The sequence below is a fragment of the Cinclus cinclus genome, chromosome 7, assembly GCF_963662255.1.
Source record: "Cinclus cinclus chromosome 7, bCinCin1.1, whole genome shotgun sequence".
NCBI classification, from domain to species: Eukaryota; Metazoa; Chordata; class Aves; order Passeriformes; family Cinclidae; genus Cinclus; species Cinclus cinclus.
The window spans coordinates 27,853,959-27,871,462 of NC_085052.1; the positions used below are offsets into that span (position 1 = coordinate 27,853,959).

The following is a 17,504-nucleotide window of genomic DNA, read 5'->3' on the forward strand; positions in this document are numbered from 1 at the left end:
AGAGGGATATTCATTTTCTTTTGAAATTTCCATGACTACAACCAAGTTCTTCCATTTCAGAGGTGTCCATAAACTCATGTTTTTGACTTAGAGGGAACCAACAAGCTACCTTCCAAAGGCCATGTGGGAAACCCAGAAAACCATGTTGTTTATACTCCTTTCATGCTGTGGAGTAAAATTGCAGCTTTAGCCAAAGAAAACTAAATACTGACCAGAACTTTGTCCTCTGGTAATGTCCCACTGACTTCAGAAAAACAAAGGTCTATTTGCAACAAGGGCCTCAAAGACTAGTTATAAATAATTTGTATTATAAATAATTGTGGGGCACTCACCGTTGCGACTCTCCTCGTCAATGGGAACTATTGTGGCTGGAGGACCTGTTCTGGCCAACTTGCAATCTATAAAGATGAAACAAAGAGTTATTTCTCATTCCAAAAGTAGCATCTCTGTGGTTTTGTTGTTGCTGTTTTTATTTTTTTTAGGTCGGCATATTTGGCATGCTGAAGGTAAGTATTCCCTTAAATGTGATGGAGGTCTGAGCTACAACTGATAGTAAAGTTACACTCACAAAGGTTCAAAATTAGAGCTGTTTGCTTATCCTTTACTCAGAGAAACTTTGTAAAGCAAGGGGGAATGTGATGACAAAAGATCTCATTTATGATCCATATTTAAAACACTTGAACACCAAAAACATTATATGTTTTTTCCTCTTCCTTTGCATGTCATGAACACACACACCCCAAATCACAGAATCATGGAATGGTTTGGATTGCAAGGGACTGTAAAGGCCATCTCATTCCCTGCTCCTTTGCCATGGGCAAAGACACTTCCCACTATCCCAGGTTGCTCCAATCCCTGTCCAACCTGGCCTTGGACACTTCCAGGGATCCAGGGGCAGCCACAGCTTCTCTGGGCACCCTGTGCCAGGGCCTGCCCACCCTCCCAGGGTAGGACTGTTGTCACATCCTGCCACAATCCAGTTGGATGGCTACACTATTGAATGTTTGTGTCTTGCTCTAGAGATCCCATCAGGAATCTCAGTGTCTGTCAGGACACAGGGAACATGATGGTAATTCAACCAAAAGAAATAACAGAGGAATGATTAAAAGGTATAAATCATAATTAAAGCTTCACAACAGAAACAAACATAATTTGAATTTAATTGCAACAAAAGGATCCACTTAGTGAATGGAATTTTAATAACTCTAAGGAGAACACAAATGAAAAGCAGACGAGCAATGTTCAGGAAGTCATATTTTGCCATCTTACCCTCATATTGCCAGTCTGGAGTCAAAAGTTTAGAGTCATCAATGGAAGCAGAACAGAATAACGAAAGAAAATAAGTAAGAGTTTGTTGGTTTACTCAAAAGAGAGGTTAAAAGGTATCAAGCACTACATGCAGAGCTAGCAAACACATAAGTGTAGCCTTAAAATACATAAAAGCATGATCACCACATGTGATGACTGTTTTAGGAGCAATTAGGTTTTCTACATGAAACAGCAGAAAACCACTACCCCCATTTAAAGCACATGGAAATAAAAGTCCATTAGGAAGAGCTTTTAATTTTCAAGAGCCTCATTGACTCAGTGAGAAAACAGACAAGCATTCTCCTTCCCAATTCACCGTGCAGGACTATCTGAGATTGCCCATGATTTCATAGACTCCAAGAGGCTCCTCTGGTGCACAGCCCAACTAAATCCCCTTTGTGTGAAATGGTACCTTCTAACCAAGCTCTGGACTTGATAGAGGAAAGAAATACCCAGGTATTGCTGGTTTGTTTTGGTTCTTTGGGGTGCATTTTTTGCACACAAATCCCAACAAAAATCATATGTAAATTAAACAGAAGAGCGAGCTGAGGTAAATTCTATTTCCCGTTTCATGGTAAAAATTACACATTTGTTGACTTCAAAGGATGCGCTCCAGCTCGTTACAGCCCCTAATTACCCCAGCACAGAGAAGGCCGACAAAGGGAGGTGAGAACGGTGAAGCATTCCCTCAGATCTCCATTTAGGTGAAGCCCCTAAAGGACACCTCTACACCACTGGGTTTTCCTCCAGCAGCAGCTTTGTGTTGTCCCAGAGGAGCTCAGGCCAAACAGGGAAGGACTGAGAGCACAGCATTCCCTGAGCCTGGGAATGGACACATGGAATCCACACGGACAACGGTGGATGTGAATTCCCAGAGCCCAGGGCACAGCATTGTGTGCACACAGCTCTGGAACAGCCCCAGGGAGGAGAGCCCAGAGCCTCTGTGGGCAATCTGTTCAGGGCTGGGCAGTGCCCAGGGAAGAAGTTGTGCCTCCTGTGCAGGGGGAATTGCTGGGCTCAGTCCCTGCCCGTGGCTCTGGTGCCATTGCTGGGCCCCCGCAGCAGAGCCCGGGCCCTGCTCGGAGCCCTCCCTGCACACAGGGACACCCAGGGCTGAGGGCCCCTCTCAGCTGGGGCTCCTCTCCAGGCTGGACAGCCCCAGCTCCCTCAGCCTTTCCTGGGCACCGAGATGCTCCAGGCCCTTCCTCAGCGCCGCAGCCTCCGCTGGCCCCGCTCCAGGAGCTCCTGTCCCCGCTGTGCTGAGGATCCAGAGCTGGACACAGCACTCCAGAGGTGCCTCCAGGGCTGGCCACAGGGGCAGATATTGAGAAATCCAGGTATTGAGAAATCCAGGGAGCTGCTGGGGATGCCACTCACATGCCTGGAGAGATCGTCCACCTTGGGTGTGCCGCCACAGAATCATTCAGGTTGGAAAAGATCTCCAAGACCACCAAGTCCAACCTGTGACCAAACACCTGCCTGCCTACTTCACCTTTTCAAAGTGCCTTAGGCTGTCTAAATAAAATTATTAATGAAGGAAATCTCCCTCCCTATTCCTTTCATTCTTATATGGTCTACTTTGATACATAGCAATTGAAAATTTTCTGTTAGGTTGTTTTTTAAGAATTAAATTAACTATTATTTTATTTTGAAACTTTTTGTTTTGTAGGCATTAACAGAGCAAATAAATCATCTGGAAAACCACATCTTCCATAACACTGTAGTTTCCTATGAGCACATTGGGAGGGAAGATAAGAAATGTTTGCATTATCTGTATGAAATATGCTTGCTTGTTTGTTTGTTTGTTTGTTTTTCCCTGCTCTCATTCTTTTCACTGGATGCAATACACATTCCTGGGCCATAACTGAAACAACTCTAACTTTTTTTCTAGAGATGTATGTTATCATTTTCTAGAGGTTCAGGATTTGGCAAATTGAAGGACCCTTCAACAAACCCTTAATATGGCAAATAATCTCAACAACAGAAAATTTTACTGCAACTTTGTTTTCAGGAATAGCCCTGCTATACTCCATACAACAGTAACTAGAAAAACAGAAGTAAAACCAAACTAAATATCCAAATGAAAATCCAAATCAGGGACAATTTTTAAGTCTAAAAATTCATATATCTCCCTAAAACAATAATCATGATTTTTTTTTTTTTAAGCTCTATGTGCTTTCCCCCATCTTCTCTCTTTCCATATTTTCTCCCTGCTGGGTGTAGCAGTGAAAGTTTCAACCAAATCATGCCAACTTCTAGCTTACATTCAATAAAATAATTATCAAAATTACAAGCCAAATCATATGTTCACGTTAACAACTTTTCCCAAAGTTGGTTTTCCATCAAACACACCTGAATTTCCAGAATTATAAACAGAACATTGTACAGTGCATTTAAAAGGAATGTTCAGCGTTTAAAAAGAGTGTCCAGCATTCCAATGTGTATCTCAGGAGTCTCAGAGAAAAGGCAGGGCTGGCCAGTGAAATTCAGCAATTTGCAGAGGGTTCATTGCAAGTGGGAGTAGGTGAAGCAAGAAAATTTATCATGAGATAAGTTTCAGTGGAAAGAAGCTATTAGAGCAAGAGACAGAACTACAGGAGGAAAAAAAAAAAACAAAAACAAAAACAAACAAACAAACAAACCAAAAAAAAAAAAAACACCAAAAAAGCAGGATGGGAGTAGGGAAACTTCTGGATTACCCCATGGCACCAGTAAGAGATTTATGAAGAAAAAAAGTTTAATTGCACAGATAAGAGTTTACAGGTTATTTCACACCATTTCACTATTTCACTACCCAAATCTTCTTTTTCAGATGTTATCACCTCACCTTTCCCTTCTGCAGGAGCAAACCTAACAAAACCACAGCATCAGTTCCACATCCACCACCACACGCTGAACAGATAAATCTAAAACTGCAGTCTGACACAAATTTTCAATTCAGAGACAATATTTTTAATTAAAACCTAGAAGACAAGGGCACACTGTAAATATGTGGGGGTACCTTTTTTCCCCTCACAAAATATAATCACTAAGTAGCAATATGGGTTCAAAAAACCCTAAACTCAAGACTGTGTTGCACAACCAGCCACCAGCCAGAGACGGTGGGAATTCCTGGGGACATGAAAAAAGCTTTGGACTGAGCCAGGTGCAGAGAAAAGTTATTCCCATCATCAGGAGGATGGAGAGTCCGTCTTATAAAGATGACAGAAGTTGGAATTTATTTAATCAAGGAAAATGGAAACTCTCTGGAAATACATTTGGGTAAATTAGCAAGGAGGAAAAAAATAGTTCCTTAAGTTAAGAGCAACATCAATGAGCAGTGTCCCTTAGGAAATTTCCTCAGTGATATTACATGAAAGAGGCTTGGTTTTTAGGAGAACCCCAGGCTGGTTTGGATTGGATCTTAAAGCTCATCCAGTACTATCCCTTGCCAGGGGTAAGGACATCTTCCATCATCCTAGGGTGCTCCAAGCCCCAATGTCCAAGCTGGCCTTGGACACTTCCAAGGATCCAGGGACAGCCACAGCTTCTCTGGGCACCCTGTGCCAGGGCCTGCCCACCCTCCCAGGGAACAATTCCTTCCCAGTCTCCCACCCAAATCCCCCCTTTCTCAGTGGGAAGCCATTCCCTGTGTCCTGTCCCTCCATCCCTTGTCCCCAGTCCCTCTCCAGCTCTCCTGGAACCCCTTTAGGCTCTGGAAGGGGCTCTGAGCTCTCCCTGGAGCCTTTTCTTCTCCAGGTGAACACCCCCAGCTCTCCCAGTCTGGCTCCAGAGCAGAGGGGCTCCAGCCTTGGGAACATCTCCATGACCTCCTTGGGACTCGCTCCAGTTCTCTCAATTATTTTCTCCAGTATTTTGTTTAAATGATCCTCAACCAAAATTATTTTAGCACTCAGCACTACGACTGCTTTATTCAACCTAAAAAAGCACAGAATAACTGTAGCTCCAAAGGTGACTTAGGAAGGAAATATTTCCACAAGACTTTCAACCCAAAGAACAGAAAGGTGCCCCATGTCACTGTGTGGGCCTTGGTAGAACTCTTTTAGCCATTATTTTACGTCTTCCAATTTTACACTGCAGTTTATTACCAGAATGTATTACCAGAACATGCTTTTGTTCCAACATTCTCAACAAAAAACAAGCTGTCCTTGAAATTCCTGGGCATAATGGAGTAGTCTTTGAAGTCAAATCATGATAAATCAAACACACTTTAAAAAGGAAAAGCATTCCATAAATGAGCTTCCCTCCCTACAATTTTCATGATGCATTTTATGTTTAAGCAACAATGCTGGTAAATGGAATCCTGAGGAAGAAGTGCCCCTGCCCCAAACTCCTTACAGAAAAGGCAAATAGAACTTACTAAATAAAACAAGATCTGAAGGCTTTCCTAAGACTTTGCAGCAAAACATTTCTGTTCCTGTTGGAAATGTCACTGTTTTCCCTAATAGTGCTTTGCTTTACCCTTCTTTAATCAAGAGAAGGGGATAAACAATGGGCTTCTCTCCTTGGGAGAAAAGTAAGAACCTCTTTAGCAAACTCTCCATGTAATAATGTCAAGGCTCAGCTCTATTTGGTTTCTGCTGGCTAATTTTCATTATTTTAATTTCTAATTATTTTTAATGAGATGGCTCAGAGGAAACTCTCAATCACTGTCCTAGGTGAGATGCTCAGCAAGGTCAAACAGCCTGAGCACAGACAAACACATCTTGGGTAATCAGGTATTTTCCCAGCAGAGACCTGCAGGATCATTTTCCTTTCACCTCTGAAACCCCTTCAAATCCCCTTCCCATCCAGAATTTCTATTTCTTGGAGGACTTCTTGCTGTTTTAAAGCTAAAAGCACAGAGAATCATTTATAAAAATTTAAAACAAAGGTTAATGAGCCAACTAATAACAAACTCCCGTTGTGCAGAACCAACAGGCAATGCCCAGAGCTCTGCAGACACCTGAGAGGAGAGAGTCTCCTGTGGGAGATGGCTCTACCCTTGGCAGGGGGGGAAGGGAAAACTGGATGGTCTTGGAGGTCCCTTCCAGCCCAGATCACCCTGTGACTTCTGGGTCACATGAGCTGGGGTCTGCCTGACAGCCAAATGTGCACTCCAACCACCACTGCCCCACAGCTATGGGGGGCTGCATTTTCCAGCAGCTCCCTTTCTCCTCCTGAGCTCCTCTCTTCATTCCCACCATCCCAAAGGCCACCTGCGTCCTCACAGCCCCTGGTGCCACCTCCAAAGGCACCAGCTGCTCCAAAAAGGGCTTTCACAGGATTTTACACAATGGTCTCCTGCTCCAAATCACTGGAGGGACTCTCAGACTCACAGGATAGCTTGGGCTGGAAGGAACATTTGGGATCCTCCAGTTTCAACCCCTGCCACAGGCAGGGACATCTTCTGCTGTTTACAACAGGTTAAGGAGTAGCTGGAGACACCTGAGCTCCTGCCCCACTCATGGTGTGTAGAGGTTACGAGGCTGCAACAGCATTTGCAAATCTCTCCTCAGAAGTTTTCGTGAGAAGCCCCACACTCACATTTCAGAGAGGTCCCATGCTCATCCTCACAGGGACAGCTGAACCTCACACACTGAGATCATCAATGCACGCATCAAGGTAGAGAAGTCACAGCCATCCAGAATTTCATTTATACTCCCCCTACCAAACACAGTCACTTGGAAACCCCAAATAACCACTCATACTTCCTATATCTCTAAATTCCAGCTCAATAAAACATTTGAATAACATGGGAGCAGTGTCAGGAGAGGGCTGTTCTGGTCTTTGCATCACACAGCTTCAAAGTTTATTAAAGTAAATAGCTTGGCCCACAAAGTCCTAAAAATTTAAGTGACTTCAAGCACAAAAAGTCTCCCACAAGACTGGAGAGGGGGTTTGTACTCCCGTTAATAGAGCACAGCTTTGGGAAAAAAATGTTCACTAACTTAGTCCTGCTCCTCCAAAGACAGGAGTTGTACCTTGACACAAAAAAGAAGTGAGGAACTCTTCAGAGAGAACAGTGCAATCATCTGGAAAACAAACAGCCAACCTGAACCTTCCTGGGGAAACAGACAATTATCCTGAACCTTGCTGTGGAGACAAAGAGCCAACCTGAACCTTCCTGGGACACGATTCTAGGAAGTAACTGCCATCTCCTCCTGAGCACTCCTGAAATAAAACTGGGGAAAAAAAATCCACTTCCATATACTAATCACCAACTCTTCTTCCAGCTGCTGCAGAAACACTTAATCATTACTCTGAGTTATTTCACTATTTATCTTATATTCAAGTTTGCTTTTATTTAGTCAGATAAATTGTTCTGTATGTTTTTATTTAAACAGCCACAGGGAGTGCAATGGGCAATTTCAAACCCCTGACTCAGTTCCTAGCAGATACTCAGCCCAATTTAAAAGATTTTCCATTTCATAAAGTTCTACCCACTAACTGTTGATGGAAATTATTTTATTTGTTGGCAGGGAAAAAAAAAAAAAAAGTTTATTTCTTAATTTCAACTGAAATAAGCATCAGACTCTAAACCTTGTCAGTAATTGTAGGAAGCTCCTCAGCATCAGTGCCCTACTTCCTAGGGCTGCTCCCCAAGACAGGAAAGAACAAAGTATTAACTCTTAAATTTGTCTTTTTGTTACTTTTTTCCAAACTCTTCCTGAGTCCATGAGGGTGTGCAGCTTCCACAACATCTTGGAGCAAGTTTAATTTGAGCAAGTCATGGCTTGTTCACACGGTCCCACCCCACCACAGCGCAGGAAGGAACCGCATCCAATCATTCCCTAGCGACCTTCTATTCCCTCCATGTCTCCAATAAACCACTTTATCATCCCCAAACACTGCAGCAAACAAGAATTTATGGCTTCTTCAGGGCTCTGATCCACTTCAGTGACGATGTGTTCTCATTAAGACAAAAGATAAAATGGAAAATTCTTCAAGGAGCCACTAAAGCCACTTTCTTTGATATGCATGTGAAAGAAAAAACCTTGGATAGCACAACATCCAACACGGAGAAAAACTCAGTGGGAACAAGGCAATGACAACTTGTTTGGTACTATAAAAAGCCTGACCCAGCAAGCTAGTCTGAATTATTTTCCACAGAGTGGGAGCAGAGTTCAAAAGAAGCAGAAGGGACTTTTCTAGGACCTAGAGGGGAGCAAATAGTCTGGATTTGTAATGTTTTGTTTACTCTCCTCTGTGTTTATAAGCATTTTAATTTAGTTCTAGAGAGAATAAAACAAAGTCAACTCTCAACATTCAGCAGTTTTAATTTCATGGATACTTTTTTCTTCAACCATGACCCTTTCCATTGTGGAGAGGGAAAGAAAAGAACATGTGAAAGAGGGTTTGGAGAGTCAGAGATGAGGACAGGCTGAGAAAGCTGGGGCTGCTCAGTCTGGAGAAGAGAAGGTTTTGTGGAGACCTCACAGCTCCTTCCAGGGTCTGAAGGGATTCAGGGAAGCTGGAGGGGGACCCTGCATCAGGAACTGGAGTGCCAGGATAAGGCAGAATGGGTTCAGACTGGCACAGGAGAAATTTAGGTGGGATGTTGGGAAGGAATTGTTCCCTGGGAGGGTGGGCAGGCCCTGGCACAGGGTGCCCAGAGAAGCTGTGGCTGCCCCTGGATCCCTGGAAGTGTCCAAGGGCAGCTTGGATGGGGTGTGGAGCCTCCTGGGATAGTGGAAGGTGTCCCTGCCCATGGCAGGGGGCGGAATTTTGGATTTTAATGTCCCTTCCAACCCAAATATTCTGCAACTTTAAAGTATTTAAAGACTTTTCTCCCCATTTCTTCTACATGGTTAAGGCCACCAAGCACTTAGAGAAGTCTTGGAGATACAAAGTGAGAATCACCAAGTCCCATCCTCAAGCCTGAGCCACCAATAATACTGAGAACATTTTAAATAAGGAATGAAGTAATTAATGAGGAAATGGATGCTTGGTTTCTGCCTGACTGCCAGCTGGTAATTAGAGTTTGCGTTTGTGGAACACACAAGATCCAGGATGGAACAAGGCTGGAACACCTGCACAGATTCACTAAAACCCTGCCAGCACAACGAGTGCCATGAGGGCAGTGGTGACCCTGAGGTGGCTGGTGATGGGACAAGCTACTGAGAGAGCCTAAGTCAAGAAATCTCCATCACTCACAACTTCAGCATGTCAATGCTAAAACCTGCAGCCTGAGGTCTTTTGTGGATTGAAACATCCAGCAATGCTCTGGGAGCTGGCGATGCCTGGGAAAGCAAGACTGGCTTCTCCAAACTGGAGAGGCAAGGAGGGAAATTCTTGCAGGCTGAGTTAAAGCACCTCACATCTCTCTCTGCCTGAACAGGTATTGCTGTTTCCAGCTGCACTTGATTCTCCAAAATGCCCCAGCTGCTCCTGAAGGAAGCAGTGCTTTGTCCTTACCTCCACTTCCATTCAGCAGGGAACACTCAGGGGAGAAAACACAGCCATGAAAGAGTCTCTAAAACTCAATTTACAGACTGAGGGTCCTCATAAAGACCCGCATAGAGCCATACATTTAAATTGAGTAACTAAGCAACCCCATTCAGGGGAAAATGCCCTGCCTTGTTTCCTGTGTGGGCATTCAGCTCCACAGCTGGGCAGTTTCAGAGGAGCTTGGCATAACCTTTTACATTAGCTGGCTTGTGCTGCCATGGCTCTGCATTGAAAATGGCATAAGAAGGGCTTTCACAGACTATTTTCAGCTCTTCCTGAGAGAAATCCCTAATTGGAGAGTCTGGGAAGACACCCCAGCAAACCTGAACTTGATTCAGACCCATTTGAGATCCTGCTTAAGCCTCCAGAGTTTGTGTGCTTTGATCAGAGTTAAGTAGTCCTGCTCTAAAATTTGGAGCTCAGGCATTTCAAGGCTAGAGGGAGAGGTGAATTTGAGGTTGGGTTTGGTTTGAACTGGAAAAAACATGAGGCTGGGGGACAATCCAGTGCCAAAAGGACAAAAAGCAAACAAAGACCATTATGAAAAGCTCCTATTCTATTTCAGGACACACAGCCTGATCAGTCAATTTATTTTGTGGCTTTATTCTGCCGTACTTTCACCTTTTTTTTCCCTTTATTTTATTTACAGACACAGTATCTCTAAAGAGTTTGAGACGTGCAAATTGCCCTGCCTGCACTGTGCATTGCTATTTTATTTTTACAGCTCGAGAAGAATGCAGAGCCATCCCTTGTTCAGACATTGTGCTTTTAGATTTAAATAGCTCCCCATTTTACAAGCAGTTTTGGAGTTGACAGGAGTCTTTAAAATCATACTTGTACCTGAAAACACTGTAAAGCATATAAAAACATGATACTATACCAAGCAGCAACTAAAATTACGATTACCAAAAGCCATTTTTAAGACCATTAAAAAACACTAGATGAGTTAAGAGAAGATGCAATATCTTCAGAAGTGCTTTCAAAAGGTGATCAAACCTGCTTTTAACCATTCCTATGACCCCAGTATTCAAATTTCATCTTATTTTCAATATTTGTTGGGATTGCATTTTCCCTATTATGCCTGTAATGCATTTCATCCTCCTCTCATAGAAGAGGATGAAAAATTTCTAATATTGGACCTTCAACTCATTCTTGGTACTATAAGCAACTTTTAAAGTAAATTTTGACTTCTGTAATACCAGTAGTAAAAGCAATTTGGGAAAAGCAGCTGGAGATACACCAAACATTGAATACTGTTGGAATTTCTTTAAAATCAAATAAATCAGCATTTATTACCTGAAACATGAAGTGAGCCAATAATATTCACTCTTGTCCTGTTCCTAAAGGGTAAATTTCTCAGTTTTACACCTTAGGTTAAATATTAAGGTTGAAAATCATATTTAATAATCAGGCTTCTCATCTTGCCCTGAAGAGTTTCTCCTATTTCAGTCAAGACTTGTATATGTCTCACAAAAGGCACAGAAAAACCTCAATTTGTGTTCCACAGAACTGATGGAGATGAGCCAAGTTGAGAGAAAGAAATATTAAAAGTAATTTTTAAACTAATTTTAGGGAAAGAAACCTCCATGGAATTTTGATATGTACACAGGAATATGATTCTTTGTAAAAACAGGTGTCAGATTTTAGAATATTTAAATACCATGTGAATACCATTGAATGTATTTTTGAGGCTGTGATTTCAGTGGCTTCCTTTAAAAAGCAGCACCTTATAAACTGGTGTAGAAAAGAATTACACAGACATGAAACCTCCTACTTTGGGGTTTTAAGATTCTAAACCCCTTCCCTCAACCTTAAAAATTAGCAAAAACCACATGCTGTTAAAAAAATGGATCAAGTTGTCAGTGTCTGATAGAACAATTAATTTTCCTCCTCTGAAGTCACTTCTCCCAGGCTATAAATATTCCAATAATTTCAGAACCTTCCCCTTGGCGCCAGTCTCCAGCAGGTAACCCAGGAAAATGGGTGCTAATTAAGCTGCCACTCCTAGGATTGTTTGTGTTCCAGGGAATTAACTACCTATTTGGGGAGATTTACATATTGTGCCTATAAATAGTTCTCTCCTGACATCTCTAATGAAGGCAATGTTGATCAACACCTTCCTGTAATTTAATCAGGACCTCAAGCAGCAGTGGCAGAAGGAGAGGACGATGGCTTTGCCATCCCAAGACGCCCCCTTGTCTTAAAAGACACTCAGTTCCCTCAGCTCCTCAAACTCTCCCTTAGACACTGCTAAAAATACCCAGATAAACAGATTGGCACAAGTGCATCTCCATTACAACGATGCAATCTCCTCTGTCTTTCCCCAAAATTGCAACACTGCTCTAGAGGAACACACCTTACAGTCATGGGATTGCCCTGAATCACCTGCCTGAAACCAGGGAATTCTCTATTCCATCCCTGCAGGAACAATCATCTGCACCACTGAGGACTCACCCGGATGTTTAAAGGCTGGACCTTGGTCCCGTGTCTTAACTAAACCATGATTTTAATTCTCACTGAATTCTGCCATGAGGCAAGGCAAGATGTTGTGCTTTGGCAAGGCTTATAGATTTTAAGTATCCAAAGTTAACAAGCAGAAAAAAGGCCCCCAAAGGACCAAAATATTGGTTTTAAGCTCATTTCCAGGCAGACATGCCGTGGCAGAACCCAGGAAATGGCATGGAATGAACTTACTGCTTAAAATGGAGTTCCTGTGGCTTCATGAAGTTACCTCATTTTGCACAGAGGGGGCTGATGCAAAGTCAGGGATGGAAAAGTTACTCAGCCAAAGACATGGAAAGTGCTGCCCTCCCAGGGTGCAAAGGTGTGAAAGGAAAACAGGCTCCTGTCACAGTCACAGGCAGAAGGTCCTTTCTCCACTCAGAAAAGGTGAAAGCACCTAAGACATTGGCAGCTCCTGAATCCCAGCCATTTGCATGTCCCCTGTCCATGAAAAACCCAGAATAAGGAGACTTCACAGGAAGTGTCACCCTTGGAAGTGTCTGTTAATTAATCATGGTCCAATGGGTTCAATAATTGAAGCCTGAGCTGCTTTCTGACCATCCCAGAGCCAGCTTGTGTTCAAACAGCCTGATTTAATTAGGAAAGCAATGAGGACTTCAGTGCTGGAGAGCTACAGAGAGTTATTTGTGGATCTCCTGGTGAGCTGCACACTTTGGAGATCTAATTTGTTGAGTAAAAACCAAGGTTATCTTAGTTTTATAATTAAAATCATTCCCACACCACAGTGTGTTAGAGGAGATGTGCTTTGGCTTCCTGTCCCAAAGTTTATTATTCACGTTTTCAGGTAAATTCACAAAATATCTCCCATTTTGCAAAAAAAAACAAACCAAACCCCCCACCCCCCCCCCAAAGAAAAAAAAAAAAAAAGCAGGGTGAGAAAGGAGAAATGCAAAATCAGTACTTCAAATTTTATCTTAGAAGAACCTTTTAGTGAAAAGCATGAAGGGGGAACTTACACCTTTTTTTTCTTCTTCTTTTTTTTCTTTTTTTTTTTTTTCCCCCTAGGCAGGTATTTAATAAACAAACCACATCCTGAGATGGAAGAACAGATCTCTGGCATCCTCTCTAACTCCTGCCAAAATCTCCTTATCCTCATCTTTGGAAAGTTTGGGCCCTATAAATCCAAAACTATCTGGAAATTTCAAAATAGTGAAAGCCTTTGATTGCCTTTGAACCAATTTAGGATTCATTTTAATGAATGGAAGGTTTATAGGTATCTCCTTGGTAAAGCAACTCTGTGAGGGAGGAATTATGGGATGGGACAAAGGACTGTTGGAATCAGCACCTGTCATCTCACAGTGCTCCCAAGCATCCATGTGGGAAGGATTCCCAAAAAGTGATGTCAAAATCAGAGAGGCTGATTATGGAATCCCAGACTTGTTTGGGTTGGAAGGGACTATAAAGCCCATCCAGTGTCAGGGCAGGGACACCTTCCACTATCCCAGGCTGCTCCAAGCCCCAAAGTCCAACCTTGGACACTTCCAGGGATCCAGGGCCTGCCGAACCCTCCAAGGGAACAATTCCTTCCCAAAATCCCATCCATCCCTGCCCTCTGGCAGTGGGAAGCCATTCCCTGTGTCCTATCACTCATGATGCTGTGTGGACTCTCCAGCCTCTAAACACTAAAAAACTCCTTCCAGAAACTTTAGTCAGGATGGTTTTTTGTGGCTTATTTTTTCTTTAATAACGTTGTGAAAATGAAGTGTAAGTATAGTTCATCCTCTGTCTGAAACCTTTATCATCAACCAACTGGTAAACTGCAAGGAGAGAGTTGCTGGATTTCTGCTGCATTGGAAAAGACATTTCATATTCCTTGCAATATTGACTCCAGAGCCTGAAAATATTTACTTCTCCACCTTTACCACCTTAGAAAACACCTTCAAAAATAAACACCTTACAGGACGTCCTGATTACCATCAAAATCTCTCTGTCTGGCTCCACTCTCAGGAGAGTTGAAGGCATGGAAAAAATATCATTCCCTAAAAGGCAGCAATAGAGTCCCCATCCCTGGAGGTGTCTGGACGTGGCACTCAGTGCTCTGGGCTTGTGACAAGGTGGGGATTGGGCACAGATTGGACTCCCTTATCTTGGAGGGCTTTTACAACCTCAATGACTCTATGAAATGGCAGGAAAAAAAATCATAAATTCTGCTCCTGGTGCTGGTAAGAAGCTGAACTTGCATTTTGTATTTGCTTACCTATGTACACGAATTTTATTTAAATTTACAAATGTAAATTAGCATAAAATGCAACTCAGCTCCCTCTTGGAAAGACAATAAATAAAAAATATTATTGTTGTTGTTATTATTATTATTATTAATAATAATAATAATAATAATAATAATAGTAGTAGTAGAGGAGGATATTTGCTGGCAGAAATTAAGACTGATCATCTGTCCTTGTAAGGATACAGCTCTGCTCTGCTCAGTGTTTTGGCTCCTATGGAAAATGGGAAGTGCCAAAGGAATCTCAACCTCTGCCTATCAGTGATCCTTCCAAAGACCTAAGGACTCATAAAACCCTTCTCCAAGCAGCACCTGCCTGGAAAGGACAGGATTAGGAGATGTCCTTGCTGGGTCAGCCCAATACTGGTGCACATCCAGGGAAGTTTTCCATCAACAATGATGGGCAGCAAAAAATAATGTTTTTTTCTTAGTTGCACAAATTATAATTCATAAAAATACATGAGTAACTTGGACCCATGAACTACACAGAAGCCACCAGCAAGAGGACAAAGTGATGCCTAAAGCTAGACTCAGTTTCACTTCTAATAGCTGGAAATAAAAGTATTCAGGGCAGCTTTCAAATCCTTGCAGTAAGGTTTTCCCCTCAGAAATAGCACAGGAGATAATCCTGCAGATGAGACAGCAATTGCACGGGTATTTCTGTAGGATTTAAAGTCTTCTTAGTGTTCAGTAATGCCCAAACTCTTCCCCTCCTAATTCCTTTCCATTTTTGAAGCCCTATTTTTTGATTTTTATCTCACCCCCAGACACTGATAAAGAGGCAGCACACCTGACACGGAGCTTCTCAGCCTCTGCTCCAGCTCCAGGCTGGCTGAAATGGAGAGCTTGATTAATTTTCTATTAGCCAGCTGCACAATAAATCCCAAGCCATTGATTGCATGGGAAGAACAAGTAGATAAGGTATTTTCTTTGCAGACCTCCAGTATTTAATTATACAAAGGTTCTACCCACTGGGTTGGTGCGAAAACAACTGAGCACAGCTCTGGAAGTTCTTTATTATTTTCTATCTGTGATTCATGTTCTTTAAGTTTAAAATTAGAAGCTGGTTTTAGTTGGGGTCAAGATTCTGGTTCATGGTGGGATTAATTCTGGATGAACCAGAAACCAGTTGTTTATCTGAGGCCATTCAGCTTGCTTTTCCCTGACAGTTCATTCATTACTATTTTATACAGCAGACAAGAGTGGGATCAGTGATTATGTGGGGCTGATTATGTGGATACCGAGCAGTTCAATGATATTTAAAATACCCTGGTACCATCAGGTTTCTTGCACGAGCAGAGCCTCTCCTCACCTGTTAATCACCATCTCCTGAGCAGAATAAAAACACCAAGCCTTGGAAACCAAAATGCTCAACCCCTGGAGCTGTAAAACCACTCCCTGTGCCACTCTCCCCATCGATTTTGTCACCTAAACAGATCAAATTGGAGATATGAGGAGCACTTGACTGGAGCAGAGGCACAAGGCTGTGTCATCCTGATTAGCTCCATTTGATTACACATTCTTAATTGCTCATATGCCCGAGCTCATTAAATGAAAAACAGTGTTGCTTTCCTGCAGGTTGGGCACTGGAAGTTTGAGAAATGGACATCAACGGTGGAACCTTTGAGAGATTGCAAAGAGCAAATGCAAAAAAGGCCACATCTGTTCTCAGGGGCCACAGGACCCTCAATGTCATTGGGAGCCCAGGGCCAGTGTTCCTCATTTACTTCTCAACCACAATATAATATACATTTTAAAATCATTCTGTTTTGTTTTTTTTTTTACTGTTCACCCAGAAATTATTCCAGAGCATTTTGAAGAAAAACTCTGTTTCCAAGCCACGAGACACACAGAGAAGCAGGATGAGTTCTGCAGTAGAGACCCCACCTGCAGAGCTGCCCCAGCCCTGGGGCCCAGCACAGGAGGGACCTGGAGCTGCTGGACAGAGCCCAGAGGAGGCTCCAGGATGATCAGAGGGATGGAGCAGCTCTGCTGGGAGGAAAGGCTGAGAGAGCTGGGATTGTTCAGCCTGGAGAGGAGAAGGCTCCAGGGAGAGCTCAGAGCCCCTTCCAGAGCCTAAAGGGGATCCAGGAGAGCTGGAGAGGGACTGGGGACAAGGGATGGAGGGACAGGACACAGGGAATGGCTTCCACTGCCAGAGGGCAGGGATGGATGGGATATTGGGATGGAATTGTTCCCTGGGAGGGTGGGCAGGCCCTGGCACAGGGTGCCCAGAGAAGCTGTGGCTGTCCCTGGATCCCTGGAAGTGTCCAAGGCCAGGTTGGACATTCGGGCCCATTCTGTGAGTTACAGTTTCACCCTTTATTGTTTTTTGTTGGGTTTGTTTTTGGTGGGGTTTTTCTTGTGGGAGTTTTTTTTGGTGGTGGTTTTTTTTGGTTGTTTTTGTTTTTGGGGTTTTTGGGGCTTTTTTTTTGAGGGGGGATTTCTGGGGATTTTTCTTTTCTTTTTTAAATAATACAAAAAATGCACTTGCACATCATTTGTACTTGAACATCCCATATATCTTATCTTTTCTAACATATGCAACTGTTGGAAATTTTTGCAGCCTTGAATTTATTTCCACAGCAGCCATCAATCACTCAGAGATGTTATTTTGCTGGCTCTGTTGATAGAGATTTTGTTTATAGTTTCCCCTTCACTGAAATGCCATATTTTATAAGATCTTATTTTTATGAGATACTCACAAAGTACCTTTGTCCTCGTAGGAAATCTATCCCAGTACAATTAAATGGGGCAGCAGCGAATCCTGTGGAGCACAGAGCTACAGAGTGAGAAGAGGCTTTTGTCTGATAGATGGATTAGGAGCATTAACTTGGAGTTCTCTGTATATTTATCATGAATACAAAGACAACAATAAAATAATCCAAAATAAATTTTCAAAACACTCCAAAGCATTGAAGAAACTGTTTCCTTTGTGTTTCTCTGTGCAACAGCAGAGTAACTGCACAAAATCATAGAATAATTTGACTGAAAAGGGACTTCTGGAAGACTTTTAGTT

The 17,504-nt window shown here is 42.7% G+C and overlaps 1 protein-coding gene across 5 annotated transcripts in view; it reads right to left on the reverse strand.

Moving 5' to 3' along the window:
• Nucleotides 1–17,504, reverse strand: part of PCDH15 (protocadherin related 15) — a 264,399-nt gene that overhangs the window by 236,875 nt on the left and 10,020 nt on the right. For 3 of the 5 annotated variants that reach the window (XM_062496847.1, XM_062496842.1, XM_062496845.1), the window contains exon 2: nucleotides 333–398. In XM_062496847.1, the coding sequence (XP_062352831.1) occupies nucleotides 333–398 (66 nt within the window). Of the gene's footprint in view, nucleotides 1–332; nucleotides 399–1,269; nucleotides 1,285–17,504 lie in introns of all 5 variants that reach the window. The other 2 variants (XM_062496846.1, XM_062496844.1) reach the window with 1 other exon arrangement.